General features: G+C 38.8%; 1 protein-coding gene across 10 annotated transcripts in view; it reads left to right on the top strand.

Moving 5' to 3' along the window:
• Positions 1–18,469, top strand: part of ank2b (ankyrin 2b, neuronal) — a 235,728-nt gene that overhangs the window by 182,745 nt on the left and 34,514 nt on the right. For 7 of the 10 annotated variants that reach the window (XM_046064554.1, XM_046064558.1, XM_046064560.1 and 4 more), the window contains 13 exons: positions 387–485; positions 886–984; positions 2,094–2,291; positions 2,857–2,955; positions 3,122–3,220; positions 3,481–3,579; positions 3,669–3,767; positions 5,925–5,997; positions 10,904–11,045; positions 11,324–11,335; positions 12,149–12,236; positions 13,900–14,003; positions 16,759–16,983. In XM_046064554.1, coding sequence (XP_045920510.1) covers positions 387–485; positions 886–984; positions 2,094–2,291; positions 2,857–2,955; positions 3,122–3,220; positions 3,481–3,579; positions 3,669–3,767; positions 5,925–5,997; positions 10,904–11,045; positions 11,324–11,335; positions 12,149–12,236; positions 13,900–14,003; positions 16,759–16,983 — 1,436 coding nt within the window. The remainder of the gene's footprint in view (positions 1–386; positions 486–885; positions 985–2,093; positions 2,292–2,856; positions 2,956–3,121; positions 3,221–3,480; positions 3,580–3,668; positions 3,768–5,924; positions 5,998–10,903; positions 11,046–11,323; positions 11,336–12,148; positions 12,237–13,899; positions 14,004–16,758; positions 16,984–18,469) is intronic. The other 3 variants (XM_046064564.1, XM_046064556.1, XM_046064563.1) reach the window with 1 other exon arrangement.

Genomic DNA, 18,469 nt, shown 5'->3' on the forward strand with positions numbered 1-18,469 from the left:
TTTTTGGGAGGTGAATCCTGCAGCTGTTCTGTGTCCAGAGCATTTACAGATCTACTGCAGCATGAAATCCTCCTAAAAAATACTTATTGTCACTTGAAGCAGGTCACCATGTTTGAGACAATTGGTGTAGTTGCAAGTTTCTGGTAATTTGGGGTTTTATCCACATGGTTGACTTTACCTATCGTAAGTCGATTTGGAAAAAGTGTTAGCTAAATAAATGGAAGGTAATGTATAATGGTGAAGAGGTCTGAAACTTTTGAATAGAATAAAAATGGCTATTGTTGATGAGGTCTGGCCTGAGCTAACTTGCGTAAACATATCCTGTATTCACTGTCTTTAGACACATTTCTTAATCTCCCTTCTCCCTTGGTTTTTACGCTCCACAGAAAGGTTTTACTCCCCTGCATGTGGCCTCCAAGTACGGAAGCCTAGATGTAGCCAAACTTCTGCTCCAGCGTCATGCTCCACCTGATTCTGCTGGGAAGGTATGTATCTAAAATGAAGACTTTCTAACTAACTTTTATAGTTTTTAGTGCACAGTCTATGAGATGTTGTGTGTGATGTTAAATCTAACAGAAAGGGAATCATGTCCATTCTGTAAATGTTATCCTGCATGGAAATGGTGTGTTTCCATTTTTCTATTTTGTGGTTAAATTGACTAGAGCACTGATAAGCCTTGTTTGAATAAAAATAACTATATACTACTAATTTCTTTGAAAATTTTCATCATAATAAGGACCTACCCAGTGATCTTCCAGCTTCTACTGTCTAATATAACTCTAATTCATGCAGTCTTATCCCCTTTAACACTTCCTTTTAACTCTGCGGTGTTAATGGCTTGGTGCTGCGCTAACTGCTGTTTAATCCACCGTCCGTCCCTAACAGAACGGCCTCACCCCGCTCCATGTCGCAGCACATTACGATAACCAGAAGGTGGCACTCCTGCTTTTGGACAAAGGAGCGTCCCCCCACACCATGGCTAAGGTGAGAGTTCACAGTAAAGAGCTGTGGACACTGTGCTGGAGATAATCGGAGGGCTTAGTGGAAAGGCAATGGTCTAGTGTAAGATGTTACATGTAGTGGACAGTTTAGCCAGAATGTAATTTTTTTTCTTTTCTATACAATTCTAATATCTGCCTTAAACTCCCATCATTAAAATACTGCTCAAATTAACTATTATAACTACTGTCTATAATAATAAGTAAACTGTAAATAACAGATCTTGCCTCATATTAATCAGATTCACACTTTTTTTCAGTATCAAAAGTAAATCGATTGTCTGTTACGGTGCACACAGGACCTGCAAGGCAGCATGACTTTTCATGATGCAGATTTGCCTAAATGTGACCAGATATAGGCTTTAGACATAGAGTTTAAGTTAGTTTTAAGTTTAGTATTCAGACATTCAGTGTCAATTGTCAATACCCTTTTAATAAGAACCTAATATTTTTCCAGATTAGTTGGTTCTCTTTTACCGTTATTTATTCAGGGAGGTTTCACCAACTCTCTTTTACAGGGACACCCTGATCACACTTACACAGAGCTGCCCAGTACAACCAGTAGGGGCAGTTGGAGTGACAGGGAGGTCTGCTATGTCACTTTATTTATTTATTTAATTTATTCTGTTGATTATTCTGCTGATTATCTAAACGTCGACCTTCCTTCCCAGTGAGGCTCACTGATGTGTTTTTAATAGTTTTTGGACAGCAATATACAGTAGCTCTATGGTACAGAGGGAGAAGATACACCAGGCTTTGATAAACACACAGTACATGTTAGTAGATGTATTCATTTTTGGTTTGGCTCCGCACATGTGAATTGTTGACAGCTAGCCGTAACCTTAAATACCAATCAAAAGGACTTGTGTGTGTGTTGAAACTACTAAAAAACATCTTATATGGCATATAAAACACTTTATTATTATAAGATTGTTTTACAACACAATTAGACAACCTAAATGGAAACAAAGGCTGTTTCAAGGGCCGGATTCCTGCTGGTTTTTCAGCAGGTTTTCAGCTGACAAAGTCAACAACAAGCAGTCTCAGTAAACATTGAGCACCAGCACTTTATCTCCCCCTGTCGTCATGAACCAGAATGGCTACACTCCTCTCCACATCGCGGCTAAGAAGAACCAGATGGATATCGCCACAGTGCTGCTGCAGTACGGAGCCGAAACCAACATCCTGACAAAGCAGGGTGTCACGCCGCTCCATCTGGCCTCCCAGGAGGGCCACGCAGACATGGCTGCCCTGCTCATGAGCAAGGGAGCCCAGATCAACATCCAAACTAAGGTACTATAGAAACCTGCGTTGGATTTGAGCAGTACATCAATTAATCCTCAACACAACATCACAAGGACAATTTCCATAAGAAGCAAGTTCACCTATGCTATTGTGCCTTGCTACTGTTTATTTAAGCTACAGTATGTCTGAATACCCTCGGGGAAAATCGGAATGTCTAAGTCATTGACAGATTGTTCCCACACTGTACTAGCTACCATCTAAGTCTAAATATCTTTAATCTCAATAAATCAATCAAGTAATGAAATCTAAACCAAACCTGAACTCAGCATTTTTTAGGTGAGTTTTAGGGCATTTCATGCCTTTATTAGAGGGATGACAGGAGATAATGGGAGAGTGAGATGGGGACCAACGTATAACAACGGTGCCCAGCCAGATACCAGGGATGCTGTGATTCATAGTCTACATTAAACCATCCCTTAACAAAATAATAAAATAGCAAATTTCTTTGCAATATCAAATTACATTATCTTATTCGACAAGAAAGAATGGACAGAATGTGGTCTGAATTGGACTGTTGTGAAAACAGAAAGTGTTCTGTGTGTTCCTCATGCAGAGTGGCCTGACTGCCCTCCATCTGGCAGCCCAGGAGGATAAAGTGGCTGTTGCCGAGATCCTAGCCAGAAACGGAGCCAACCTCGACCAGCAGACCAAAGTATGAGCAATATTATACATTTACATTTAGCTTCATGCCTTCTGGTTATTTAAAAATGATATTCTTCTGAAATTGTCATGTCCCATAGCAGTATTTTTACAATGTGTTATGTTTTTTGTATTATTCATGATTAGAGAATTATAACAGATTTGCTGTTGTTTTGCAGTTGGGATACACCCCGCTCATTGTGGCATGTCACTACGGTAACGCCAAGATGGTCAGCTTCCTGCTTCAGAATGGAGCCAGTGTCAACGCCAAGACCAAGGTACTGAGGCTAAAGTAAATTTTTCTGGGGCTCAGATAGTCATTATTATCTAAGCACCACATGTACGATTTTTAACATTCAATATTTATATTGTTGTTGTATTCCACTATTGTTATTTCTGACATGCTGCTTCTTCTGTTAAGTCATTTGTACAGCATCTTATTGCAGGACAAAAATGGTTGTAACAACATGTTTTATCTTGTTACAGCGAGATTGATATTTGCTTTTCACTTTTATCTTCTGTATTCTTTGCTTCCCAGAATGGATACACTCCCCTTCACCAGGCAGCCCAGCAAGGAAACACACACATCATTAACGTGCTGCTGCAAAACGGTGCCAAGCCCAACGCTATCACTGTGGTATGGGAACAGATACAAAAAGCAAACACACACACACACACTTGCACGTAGACAGACACACATCTCAGTCACTGTGCTTTCTTCTGCAGAATGGTAACACAGCTCTGGGTATTGCTCGGAGGCTGGGCTACATCTCTGTGGTGGACACGCTGAGGGTTGTCACTGAAGAGATCATTACCACCACAACGGTACGTCACCTAAAACATTTAAGTAACTTCCAGTTAAATTCCCACTATAATCTCATGGTTATGTTATAGATAGCTGGTCTGTGCTGGATGGGAAATGTATGCTTGTGGATAACAGGTTGAATACAAACTGTATGCTCTGTTAGTATTCTTAATATAATTAACCATAAAAAGGCTGACTAGATATTATGTGACATATTATTGCACTTTGGTTAGAAAACATGCAAATCTGCTTAGAGCTCCTTGAGCACTGTTGCAGAATAAAACACTTGATATTTTAAAGTAACACTATGTGAGCAGGGAAAGAAATCATTCTTCCACTTACAAAATGAAAAGTGCAATTCACAAGCAATAAATGCACCCTTACTCAATGTGGTTTGTGATCACGTTTCACTCAGTCAGATCATCTTATGTCTTTAAAGCAACTGATATAAATGGAGATAAAGAACAATTTGATGTGTCATCATTCAGTTATTACCACTTTGTAACAACTGGCCACTGTTCATAAAACCAGGCTAAAAACTATAGTTAATAAAAAAACGCCTACTTTCCTATAATCATTGTTTAAACAGTATTTAAATGACTATATTTTATGTGAAGTAGGTCCTAATTATGCATTGAAATACAGTAAAATAAAGTTTAAACAGCTGTATATAAAAACAATTCAACTAGATTTAGCCCAATTGTAATGTACCAACTACCAAGTACATTTCTTTGGATATGTTATTGATTTTTGCTTTCCTTTTCCATATAAACTAAGGATTCATATTTTGGACTGCTTAATTTACGGTTAATTAACAATTACTTAACAATACTAATCACCGATTCTCCTGATTTGCTGTTTCAAATGTTATCTTCACCCTATTTATATCAATGAGGATGTCAGGATTCGTGGTTCAAAGGTTTAATTAAACAAAAGGCGAGCACACTTTTAGGCAGAGTGGCAGAGTTGAGGTTTTCCCACAATAAACACAGTCCAAATGAAACAAGGTAATCCAACCAAAAATCCCAAAACACACTGAAACAAGCTGGGCGAACAAACAGGCTGAATACATCCACAAGATAACTGACAGAGTGTATACATGCTACAATGACCAGACAAAGACTAAACAGAAACACCAGGTATAAATACACAAAGGGACTAACGAGCAGGGCGGGAACAACACAGGTGACAGGGATCAAGGCAAATGAGGCAGGAAGAGAGACAGCAGGGAGAAACAGAGAGTCTAGCAGGCAGGCAGATTGCTGAGGGGGGAAAAGACAAAACACAAGTTACTCAACACTAAACATCAGAGTAATATAAATAAACTAATACAAGCAGACAGATCACAAATAAACTAACACCAACAAGGAACACAGACAGAAGCTAAGGTTAAACAGAACTCAGAGCAGACATGGGCAAAACAACACAAACCAGGAGTAAACACTTAAGACATGAACTAAAGGTACAGGACTAAGAACTAAGATATGAGACAAGACATATACTAAGTAACTTAAAGATGTGGATGAATAATAATAATAATAAAGGCTACACAGAGACTAGAGCAGAATGAACAATATCAGATTAATTAATGAAACAGAGAACAGAGCAGAGAACATAAGTAGACAAGTAGACAGAACTCAAGCATGATGGTACAGAAACTAATACATGAGACTGGAACAGAACTGAAATCAGGAAAATACCAAAACACCACAAAACACCAGCTGACAGATAATAACCAGACAAACAGCAACATCAGGTAGAGGACGCACACTAAAGGCTAGCAAACTAAAACTAAGTCTAAACTAACAGCACAGAAAAAGGGATTCTAACTAATAAGGTTACAGGGTGGCTAAGGGAGACAAGAAAAAAGAACAACACAGATCACGAAGACTATATAACAGATACCAAACTGAGAAATGAATAAACTCAGAACTAAACGGAACAGATGACAGGACTAACATGCAGATACAAAACCAAACCCTCAGAATCAAAACCCAAAAACACAGCACTCAGGACAGGATCGTGACAGAGAAGAACTATTAGAAAGACCTCAGTATAATGCAATTTAATTCAACACCAGCACAAGCCTCCAAAATGACAATGTCGAACATGAACAGGCAACTGAGTGTATGGTGTGAACTACGGTTAATGAGATCCTTTTCCTCCCATGCTGCCAGACGGTGACAGAGAAACACAAGCTGAACGTGCCAGAGACCATGACTGAAGTGCTGGATGTCTCGGATGAAGAGGGTGAGTCAAATTGTACACAAGAGCCTGTGAACATTAACCCACAATGTAACCCTCGAATGGAAAGACATCTCTCAGTGCTATTCTAACCATGTGTCCGTCAACACTGTGGATGATGTCCTCCAACAAAGCCATGTTTGCAGAGTTTTGACTTAGTGGTTGAGCCCAAATTAGTTTACTAGTTAGTGCTCGTCATCCAACAAGACAGGTTACCTCCTGACTACAGCTCGTGAATATAATATTTTCATTACTGCTTGTAAACTTTTACACATTTGAAAAAAAAAATCACCCATGAAATCTGCCTCACCCTGCCTTAAACCTGCACTAATGACAAATTTTGAATTGTTGGCCCAACTCTGCAGTTCCCTTTAGCTCTACGGAGCTTTTTAGTCTCTTGTAGTTGTTTTGCCAATTTTTCCGGTCACAGCCATCTTTCCAGCAGCAGCAGACAGCTGTTGTCAGCCATAGAGCTTTGATTAACCCGCTTCACAGAGCCCAGAACCAAACAGAGAAAGTTAGTTAGTAGCTATATGAGAAAGTGTAACATCCAAAGAGGAAGATATTTCCTTCTGTAGGTAGCAGAGATCAAGACAGAGCTAAAAGCAGAGTGGATACTGGATTTGTCAGGTGGCCCAGTGCACAACCCCAATATATTCTAGTATACTATCTACTCCGTGTCCGATGTATAAACAGGCAACTGTTAAACATGTGACAGTGCAACCAAAAAGTGATACTGTTGTATGTCACTTATTGTGTTCGCGACCTGTTTTGCTGCCTCTAGGTGGGCAAAAGATTTTGATTAATGCTGTTTTGAGCTTGCTAACCAAACTAGTACTGTAACATTCATTAGCTCTTAATACAGACTGTAACACTGTTGTAGATGCTTTGCCACCCTTACACACTTCATTTCATTTTTTTTCTAGCAGGAAAACATTTCAGTATGTCAGTACATAATATCTGCTATCGGTATCAGGCCACATTAGTTTTAGCCAAATTCTATTTTAAGCCCAACTTGTGTTTTACATTTTGTCAACCTTTTGAGAATAATTCAGACGTCTTTGCTGACATTAGCTGATTTTTAGGAGGTAGTGAGTGATTGTGCTGTCAACCCACAGCACTGAGATCCATTGATGATGACGATGATTTGTCAGACGACCCCATGGATATGGAAGGTATTTAGCCTGGGATCTTGTGTGAGGACTTGCTGTACTGATTTTACCAGGAGCGGGGTGACGTGTTATGCATTGTGAATGAGCCTGTGGTTAAATTCGACATAACTAACTGTAAATATGATATGTGGATACCAGTGACACGGCACTGAACCTAAAAGATTTCCCTCATGAGGGACTTTTTTTTAGAAATTCAGTGTGGCTCAAAGCTTAAATACATAATTTCCTTATGTATATTTAAAGGAATAGTTTTGAGAAATGCACTTACAGTATTTGCTTTCTTGCTGAATTTTGTGGAGAAAAAGATGTCATTGTGTTAAGCTACCTAGCATAAAGAATGGGAAAACAATTTACCTGACTATCCAAAATTCAAAAACGCACCTACAGGCAAATGTAAAGCTAAATAATTAACGTGTTGTAATTTGTTGTATCTAAAACAGAAATGTGAAAAGAATCCTTTTTGTGGTTTTAAGGGGAATTACACGCAGAGAGCCAGGCTATCTGTTTGTGCCAGTCTTTATGCTAAGCTAGGCTAATTGCCTGAGAGTGATATGAGAGTGCTATCAATCGAAAGCAATTAAACTTATTTCAGAATATGATGAAGTATTCTTTTATGTGCTGGAATGAATGCTGTTTTGCTACAGGGTATTCTCTCAAAGTGTACAAAGCTACACTTTGTATGCACTTTGTAGTGAAAATGTTTATCCTCCAGAGAAGTAGGAGAAAGTCAGAGAGACAACTACAACAGTAAAACTCATCCCCTAAAGACTTTACTCATGGTGTTGTCACTTCAAAGCTTTCTCCCAACCCCACAATAGTACATTAGGAAATACTGACTCCCTGGAATGCTACTAAACTTCTCTCTACTGCAACTCAGGCTGCGCTCTATTAGCTGTAACTTGTGGATGTTAACATTAGTATGACAAGATGCCAAATGACAAATAGCCCAGAGATGTGTTTTGCAGAGTTGAGGGCAACTTTGGAATCCGAGTGAGTATTAGAAATCATAAAAAATGGATTGTATGTTTTCTCATTTCAAATACAGTGACCTAATTAAAGGTTCAGTGTGTAATATTTAGGGTGATCTGTTGACAGAAATGAATACATAATGTTTTCAATGGTGTTTAAAGACCTTACATAATGAGCCGTTATAATTTTGTTACCTTAGAATGAGCCTTTTCTATCTACATAACCGCGGGTCCTGTTACATGGAAGTCATCATGTTGCATCACCATGTTTCTACAGTAGCCCAAACGGACAAACTGCTCTACAGAGAGTATTTCGTGACTACATTGAATATGTACAAAGATGAAGTGGTAGTAGTAGTAGTAGTAGAATTAATAGTAGTCGTCTGGTTTATTTGAAGTAAGTGAAATTAGGACAAATGGAGGGGGACACATATTATTTAACACAAGAGCATGTCGGCACAGAGCGTGTCGGCCACCGTAGCTTCTCCTACGCGCTTGCAAAGGTAGAGTTGAGCTGTGACTGAGCCGTTGGTTGCAATAATCAACCATCACCACTAGATGCCACTAAAACTTACCCACTGTACCTTTAAATAGTAGTAGGGAAACTCAGTCCATGCCTTAAATGTAGCTGTGTTCTACTAAACATGAACATGATAACTCACTGAAGGATATTTTTTCTTACACTCTTCCTTCTCCAGGTAGCCAGTACACTAATGGCACCAGAACATCTCTGTCTAACTACAGTATGTTTTTCACTTGTTATGCTGGCCTAGTATAATGCTTTCAGCCAGACCTGAGCCAAAGTCAACTACAGCTCCCACATTTACAACATATCACATGGCTGCAGCCTCGAACACTGCACTCTCAGGCCCGTGTGACCTACCACGGCCACCAGCTACTGCTCTGGAATTTATGCAATGTACAAACAAAATCTTAGCAATAAATTAAAAACTTGGGGGAAAAAATGAAATTGAAACTTCAGAAAAGTAGTTATTGTGGAAATAAATCAGTACAATTCTATTTCATGTTGATGTCTAACCAACGCAGTGTTAAGTAGACCATAAGTAGAAAATGTATTTAATTAGGAATAGAGATGGGACACATTGTTACTGTAGCGTTACAGAAGAAACATCCTAAATGCATTTAGTACCTTAAAAGGCTGAAATGCTTTGCAATCATTTAAAGTCACTAGTTTGTTCTGCATTTGCATCACAAATATAACTCATCTGTACAAGCACAAGTCATCAGATTCTTACATTACCATCTAAAAGTCTGTTGAAAGACTTCATTTTGGTTTCAATTTATCTTCTTTTAATGCACATGGGCCTGAGGGTGGAAATTGTGCTAGACAAGTTCCACCAGTCCTTTGAAGACGCAGATGCAGAACAGTTTGGCCCAGGTTAACCTGCAGCCAATAGTGATGCTACCCCCTGCTGTCTGCTAGTGGAACAGCAGTAGAGCTTTGTCACTGTGGTGCAGAAAACACAAGGCCGTAGATAATGGTGACATAACATGCATCTGTTTGGTGTGAGTAACTGCAACTATACACAGACTAGAATCAAAATGTGGTAATAATAAATGAATCCTGTAGTGTTATATTAGGAGGGAGAAACTAGGCTACGTGGTAAGTATGCCAACATTATATTTTCTTAAGTCTGGAAAGTTTGTTCGGTAGAGTAAAGTAAGTAAAACTGAGTTTATGCTAAAATATTATTATACAAATGGAAGGCACTCGATAAATGCAAATATGTTTTGGGAAAGTGTCACCTTAGTTTGTCCACCAGACAGTGCATATAGGTAGAGATGAATCTTTTCAGCTATATAATGTCCTGCCCAGCACATTTCTTTATAACGATAGTTGAAAAAAATAATTTGAAGGAACCTTATCAAAGGTCCTGCTCATCAGGCTTTAGATCATACTGGCCTTTTGTTTTTAAGTTAGTTGACAAAATAATCTTAACTCAGGGTCCACTTACTAGTTTTTGGGGGGATTTACATCATCATCAACATCAGCAGATGGGATTTTCTCTCTCTGAGCAACCTTCGATACCATGTAAACTTTGGCTTCACTGAGCAAACCCTATCTGCTGATAAAGACCTTGAGCTGCAGTTGAAAGTCTCGTCGCAAGCTCCATTCAGTAGCTGTTCAGGATCCTTTAATCACAGTATGTGATTATCTCCCTCCGCAAATTAAGTTTGCCCAGTTGTATATTTTCAAATTTCCTTTTTTTGAGCACTGTAAGAACGTCTCATCCATCTTGGTTTAAAGACATTTATTTTGTCTTCTATCTTACTTATACTAGAGATTGAAAGTCCATTATTGACCTTGGAAACAGAAGTTGACAATCAAAAGTTCATTAACAGCTACTAAATGGTCCTTGGTAAGACTAAATGGTGAGGTTGTTTTGCCAACTACTTTTTCCAAGGTAAAAAATGGACTCACTCTGAGTTAGTTTCCACAGGAAACGGAACACTTTACAGAAGATGACCTGAAATGGTTCCACAGACACAGTTTATGACATGTCAAAATGTCTAAATCTACAGGCAAAAGATGTGCTTACTATATTTTTGTTAATACTAGTTGGCTTTTATTGCTTAACATATTTCATGCCTACATGTTAGCTATGTTTGATTGATTCGATGTTGAGGTTTGTATCAGTCAGTCAACCTGACCAGGACCGGGTGGCCCAAAAGCCTGGGGTGTACCTTTTTTTCACTTTGTTGTGTTTTCTTTCATGAATTCACCTCCACCCTTCTCTCTGCTCTCCCAAGGCGATGACACGATGACAGGTGACGGAGGGGAGTATCTGAGGGCCGAGGACCTGAGGGAGCTGGGAGACGACTCCCTGCCGGGACAGTATCTGGATGGAATGAACTACCTCCGCTTCAGCCTGGAGGGAGGACGCACTGACAGGTACACCACACTCTGTCATGACATGTTTAACTTACCCTTAACAAGCAACTACAACAATTTAATTATGACTTTTAAAGCATGGAGCTCCTTTTTGACCCTGATATTCTAACCTTTTCATGAATTAGTGTGTGTATATCTGCATGTATTTATGACACCTTTCCTCTCAAGGACAATAAACTCTACAGCTAACTGCCTGTATTTGTATTTCTGTGTGTGTGTGTGTGTGTGTGTTTTGCAACCTCTCCTGCTCATACTTCATCGTTGGTCTTCCTACTTAGTCGAATGCGAAGGTATGTGCTGACACTGGCCACATATCTGGCCTTTTAAATCTTCAGCACGGCTACAATAACCAGTTCAGCAGTCTCCCTGGGACTGGATATTTAACTTTTATTTGGAAATAAGTCTGATTTCTGCTTTTCCCCCGAATTTGAATCATGATTTTGTTTTGTTTTTAACTCCAGCAGTCTTCTGCTCTAGGGTTGCCAGTGTTGGTTGGTACTCCCAGAGGATGAATCCTAATGACTTTGGTGGCCTCTGTTTTTATGTTCTAGATTGTTCTATTTTTCCATCACAAATCTAACTTGTCTGTTAACTTTCAGTCAGCAGATTCTTACATTAACATCTAAATGCTTGTTATAAGACATAGGCCTGAGAGTGTCGTGCAACACTAGTTCCACCAGTCCTTTTACTGATGCAGAATATTTTGGCCCATACTCTTAGTCTTGTCAATTATCTTTATGTTATGTTTGCCTGTTAGTAAAAATGTAAGTGTGTGAGACAATACTTGATGCTGGTAATCTTTGATTGAGGTGTTTTGGACGACATTGTTGCTGTTTAAGCGTCAGCATTTAAACATTTTGGCCCAAGTCCACTCATTAAATACCAGTACTTAATTTATATTCTCACAAATCATGAGCTCTACGGAGCAAATTAACTAACTCTTGTCCACATCCACTGTTTTTGACAGAGTGTCAGTTTTTTCCACAATGTTTGTGGAATTGAAATCCGTAGTCCTCATGAACTTGCCATCCTGCTGTGACCTCTGCAGTTGTCTTGACGGTTGAGCTTCTGTGTCTTCACTCTTGTTTTCTTCTCTGCTCCAGTTGTGACAGGTCCTTCACACCCACCCACCACAGCTACTACTCCCCTAAACATGAAGGCATGATGGATGAGATGCTGAGCTGTCACCAGGTACAGTGCATGGTCAACATAGGCATAGAAATACACCTCTAGCCTTAAAAGTCAACCTGGCACATCTCTGATAGGATGCTGTTTTAACAGTGTTGGAACGTAACTAAAGTAAGTACTTTTATTTAAGTACTGTCCTTGAGCACCACTTTGACAAGCTTTACTTTATTAGGGCTTGAGCACAAATCATGCGAGGTCCCTATTGAAACTGATGGGATTTTTTTTTCTTTTCTGCAAAGTAACCTCAATTTTGGAGGCATTAACATACTCGAAAACTCACCAAACTTTCAGGCACGGCAAAAAAATTCGTATATTAGGGGGTTTGCGCATGGGCGTGGCAAAATGGCTCACTAGCACCCCCTACAGAGCAGCCCCTGGACAAAGTTTGACTTATGTGTACGAAATTTCTGTGGTACGTGTATCATGGCCAGACGCACAAAAAAGCCTCTTGGAGCAATTTACACACTTTGTACTTTAACAAACTCCTCCTAGGGAATTAGTCAGATCGACTTTAAATTTTCGCTGTGCACTCTAAACCCATTGACGATTAAAAGTTGTACAAACGGTGAGTTTTCGTCCACGACCATGCCCGTAGCGTGGCCTCGAAAATCGACGATTCGCCAATAAACAGGAAGTTGTTATAACTTCAGGATACATGCTCACATCTGCACCAAATTTAATATGAGTAATAAGAGTCCCGCCCTCAACACATCCATCTGCTATCAGTAACTCAAAGTCATAGTGCCACCTGCTGGCAACAGGAAATGTCACATTTTATGCTACGATGGACTACTTCTAGCAGGTTGGACATATCAACTTAAAATCTGTCCCAGAATACCCTTAACACATTGATGAAGCCATGTTGTAAAACTTGTGAGTTTTCGTTCAATGGTGTGGCAGTGGCGTGGCGTCCTAGTTAAACTCTTTGCCATGACACAGGATGTTGTTGTAACTTGACTGTACATGCTCACATCTGTACCAGATTTTACACATTTAGATAAACAGGAAGTTGTTGCACCTTGACTGTACATGCTCAGATCTGTACCAAACTTGACATGTTTCATAAGAGTCCCGGCCTAAACACATCTACATGCCAATATTCAGTTATAGTCATAGCACCAAGTGCTATGTAGCGCCACGAGGGGACACAGGAAGTGACGTATAACATCTTTGTGCAGTGTCAGAAGTGGGTAGCAAATTCACAGCCGAGATCCAGAATCTTCAACACAGCTGCGTCACACCTCGACGCGTTACATGTGCGAGGGCCCAAGGCTGCTTGCAAGTTTTATTTACTTACTACTTATATATTCTGTTACTTTGTACTTCTTCAGTTCAGAGGGAAATGTTATTTTTTTCTCCACTGATTTATTTGACAGTGATAGTTACCAGTTACTCTGAAGATGAATCTTTTACATTAAAAACATGTAAAATACGGTGAATTAAACTACCAACCTGTCATTAAATTTAGCTTCACCTAAGCAACACCCAAGTATGTGTCAATACAAATGATCCAGTAATATCAAAATATAATCCATACACTGATAGGGCCCATTCTACATGATGCCGTCTTTACATTTTCATTCTTTTGGCAAAGACATTATTTTTAGTTAGTATTGCTACGTTCAGCTGGTACATATCTAATGTGAGGTTCTTTGTTTGATTCCAGGTTTCATCACTTGCCAGGGAGAATGAGAGGGATTCGTACCGTCTGAGTTGGGGCACAGAGAACCTGGACAATGTGGCTTTATCCTCCAGCCCCATTCACTCTGGGTGGGTACTGTATTGTCAAAACTGGAGGAAATTATAATTAACAGACAAGAGTGAAACAATAAAAATGTTAAGCTCTTACATATAGAACACTATACTATACACTGTATATTTCAAGTGTTTAATTACATTTAGTCATGGCTATCCAACGAAGGTTAAAATCAAGGGCAACTGGACTTGGTTGAAGATACTGGAAGACTTCTTCAGTTCTGCAGAACTGAATGAGAATGTATGTTTCACATACTTCTTCAGAAGTCCTTTGGATGAGGGACGAAACGTCTTCCAGTATCTTCAACCAAGTCCAGTTGCCCTTGATTTTAACCTTCGTTGGATAACTATGACCTGGATGACTGAGAATCTTCATAGACTTCAATCATGGCATTTCTCTAATTTGTAATTAACTTCCATTTAAATTCAGTGTATCAATTATCTGTAAAGGCAGACATTGCACATTACAGAAATAACACCAATGACACTTCTGTGTAATTATTCCACAATTTTGCAATACTGTTTTTTTTTGCCGTTCATGCTAAATATACTGGTGAAAGTAGTATTAATATCCATTTCAATCACCACTAGTCTCCCACAGCACATAGGCGTTACTGAATTTTAAGTTATTATGTCAGCGTTTGTTGAATATGTTACTGTAGATTATCATTTTAAAAAATTGATTTAACTGCTCAGTGTCTTCCACAACCACCTGGCTCTTTTTCTTCTTCTGACCTTCTCGTTTCTGCTCCCGTTTTTCCTCTCTGGGTTCCTCTTATTCTGAATTGTTTCTGCTTGACTTTTGATTCTTTTCTGTCTGATGTGGTTGTTGTTTTTAGCCATTCCTCTCCGTGCCATGATCATGGAGACCACAGCAGGTGACCTTCTGCCCCTTGGTTAAAGCATTTTCCCCCTCATCTTCATCACTCTCTTCCTCCTCTCACAGTGTGCTCTCCTGGTGGAGAGGTGTATGTGTCACTGTCCTCAACAGACATAGCCTCATGTACTTTTTCTCTTTGGGTTTACAGTGCGTCAGATCCTTTTAATCTGGCAGAAACTGTCAAAATATTACCATTAATAGCTCCACATTCTGAGTCCCAGAATGTCTGATATGGCAAAAAGAGGCCGTGAAAGTTGAGGACATGTTTCTTGATTTCATACAATGTCTTGTGAATTGTGCATTTCCACTAACATACCCACCAACGTTCCTTGTTAGCCTGAGGAATCTTTTGGCATAAAAAAGTATTATTATGTAAAATCAGTATTATTGTATATCATAAACAGAAAATGTACCTTGGATCTCTTTTAGCAAAACAAAGCAAAAGTTCTTATTGATATGCTGTCTGTCAATCAGAAAAGAAAGTTTTATTTTCTTGCCATTTTGAAGTAAACCACTATTTACTATTATGTTTCAGCAATGGAGGACAGCAGTCTTTGTCTTCTAACAGTTTAAAATTTCAATAACACGTGTTTTTATGTGTCTGTGTGTTTTTAAAAACGCTGTTGTTTGCTTTACTGAAGCCAGGGCGAGATCACATTAGAACTGGGTGTGGTATCAAATTGTAATGTCACCTCATCACACCCATACCTACCCATTGAGATGTGCGATACATTGTGTATACAGTATTTGCCACTTTGCATGGGAAGTGTGGTCAAAGAGTCTCAAGCTATGAAGTCAATAAGTTTGCAGCTTTATGGAGATGGAGCCGTTATTCATCGTGACCGTTCAGTGTTGAGAAAATAGACACCAAAATCAGTAGTAGATCACTCATCATATATGATGAGTGATAGAAGTACATAGTACATTACCTAGTACATAGTTTTGCTTATCATTATATAAGCTGTTTATTTCATCTTAAACAAAATATATATACAAATACAACTTTGCCTTAAAGCACTTGTAACTTTGTGTTACTGTATATCTTTTTGGAATATTATTATTAATTAAAAAGTGGAATTCTTAAGGAATAAAACACACCTTTGCTCTGTCACTCAGCAGTTTTGCTGCCACAATCTTACTTGGTCTGGTAAGTTAAGACCAGTAGAATATCATGGCTAATGTGGTGATGTGGGGTGGCGCAGGGGATAAGAGGGGGATAAAAGCATCAGCTAAATGAGTAAATGTAACGGCAGCTATATTAAGATATATATTGCTCTGTAACTGACTTTAATGACTTCAAGCATTTTTCTGTAATTGTGTCCTTTCTGGCCTCAGTGGCGGCTTATCAGCAAAAGTTACATAGGTTTGCCTTAAATATACGTAAAATAAATACAAATGAATTTACTCCATAAGGCTTATGTTGCAACGTTCATCTGTTGTCCAGGGATTTAAAAAATAAAATACTATAAAAACCGCTCCTGCCCAAACAATCCTGACTCAATTGCTGTTTGCTGATGACAACTGTTTGTATTTGGTCAGAAGCTTCAGAACAAGCAGGTCAATGGGCCGTGAGTTAAGATTGTTTTGTCAACTGCTGTTTCCAAAATGAACTTTCCAGCTCAACTTTTTAGTCCTTTTATAGTTTAAAATGTGTAAATCTTCCAACTCGACAACACAAAACATCCACATTAGCATTATGTGTATAGAATCTTGGATTAGTAACTAATTCAGGGAGCTACTCGTTCTCTATGTTCTACTTTGAGATACTGCTATTGGTTAGCACTGAGGCAAACAATCTACAGACAAGCTTTGGTGTCTATGTTCTCATCACTTAATGGGATCAATAATAAATGTCTTTAATCTGTGGAAATATCTCCTGTCCTACCTCAGTTTCCTGGTCAGCTTCATGGTGGATGCCAGGGGCGGAGCCATGCGTGGTTGTCGGCACAACGGTCTACGCATCATTATCCCGCCCAGGAACTGCAGCGCGCCCACACGGGTGACGTGCCGACTGGTGAAGAGGCACCGTCTGGCCACCATGCCGCCGATGGTTGAGGGCGAGGGCCTGGCCAGCAGGGTCATCGAGGTGGGGCCGTCTGGAGCCCAGTTCCTCGGGTAAGGCTACAGTGGTGGAACAGTGGAAAGAACGAGTGCCTTGGAAGTTAGTAGATGTACAGGAAGATGGAAGGAAATGTTTAAAATATCAAAAGTCAGCAGGTAGATTTATTGTTAGTGGAAGTTTTGAAAAATGTGTATGCTGGTTCCTGCACTTTTTCACATTTTACATGTTTTTACTTCTTAGATTTGAATGTGCCATGCCAATAACATTTGAAATTAAATGAAAAATTAGAATTTAAAAAGTTAAAGTTTGCTAAAGATGCATCTGTAGTGTAAGAAGGAAGAGAAGGGATAACTCATGACTAAAACAGGAAGAACCTGGAGTCTACATTCACGCTATTGACACTGCTTTTTATCCCTTTCAATAAGAAGCGGCCCTTTTTCTTTCAGATTAATTTAACCTCTGCCTCTGGCTTACTAAAACTGTTTCTGTGTCTGCTCTTGCTTTCTCCCAGCACCAGGGATCTGTTAATCTTTGCTCTTCAGCATGCCGTTTTCTTTCATAACAGCTGCTGTCTAACTCTTTTAACCTTATCCCCAACCCTTAATGAAAAGGCCTGTGTTATTAACTTCCCCTTTCAGTATATAGCACCATGATTGGTTTGATATGTGGCCTCAAAATCTGCCCTTTGCTGGAAATGTTTGAGTTACTATAAAAGCATTCAGACTGCGATTGTGAGTTTTCCAGTACCGTATCTATGCCATTCCAGTTTAGGCCTTTCATTACGCATCATCCAGTTATCCTTTACCTATCCACTGCTGACACTACGGAGGTTCTCCCTGACCAAAACTGTTGAAATATGTTGTTTTTATGTTTATGTAACAGTGAAACCTGCCTAACTCTACCCTTAAGATGATTTATCCAATTGTGAATGTAAATGATCACTTTTTGTTTGTCATTTGACATGAAAGTGGTAACATTTGAAACATTGCTTACAGCATATTTGAAACTGCAAAAATATCCTCATTGGTTTATAAAAACTTAGAAAGAGACCCAAAGAGTTCAAATTATTTAATGAAATGATTTTTATATTTAAAAGAATCTGAAATTATATGTATTTAATAATATGTTATACATATTTACATAATTGTATGAATAAATAGACAATTATAGATAACCTTGACATTGTGAAGTAACACATTTTTACATTTCAGTTCATTATTATGAAATATTATTTCATCCTACTTGTTTTCACAATAACAGAGTGTATTACATGCCATTTTGATCTAATTCCAACAGCATTATTTCTTATTCTTTTTTATTTTCTCTTGCAATACCAGTTTACCGGTTTGTTGCTTATTTATGCCAAAGCAACAACCTATCACATTCCAGGCCCTGCCCTGTTTGTCTTGATTGACTGACTTTATGAAGTAAATCTGTGTTATTTTGAAATAAAAAACTGCTGGAACTAAATAAAACTGACAGTGATAATAAAAAACATTTCATAAGAAGTAAAAAAATATATAATATATTTTTTATTTT

The sequence above is a fragment of the Micropterus dolomieu genome, linkage group LG12 (assembly GCF_021292245.1).
Source record: "Micropterus dolomieu isolate WLL.071019.BEF.003 ecotype Adirondacks linkage group LG12, ASM2129224v1, whole genome shotgun sequence".
NCBI lineage: Eukaryota > Metazoa > Chordata > Actinopteri > Centrarchiformes > Centrarchidae > Micropterus > Micropterus dolomieu.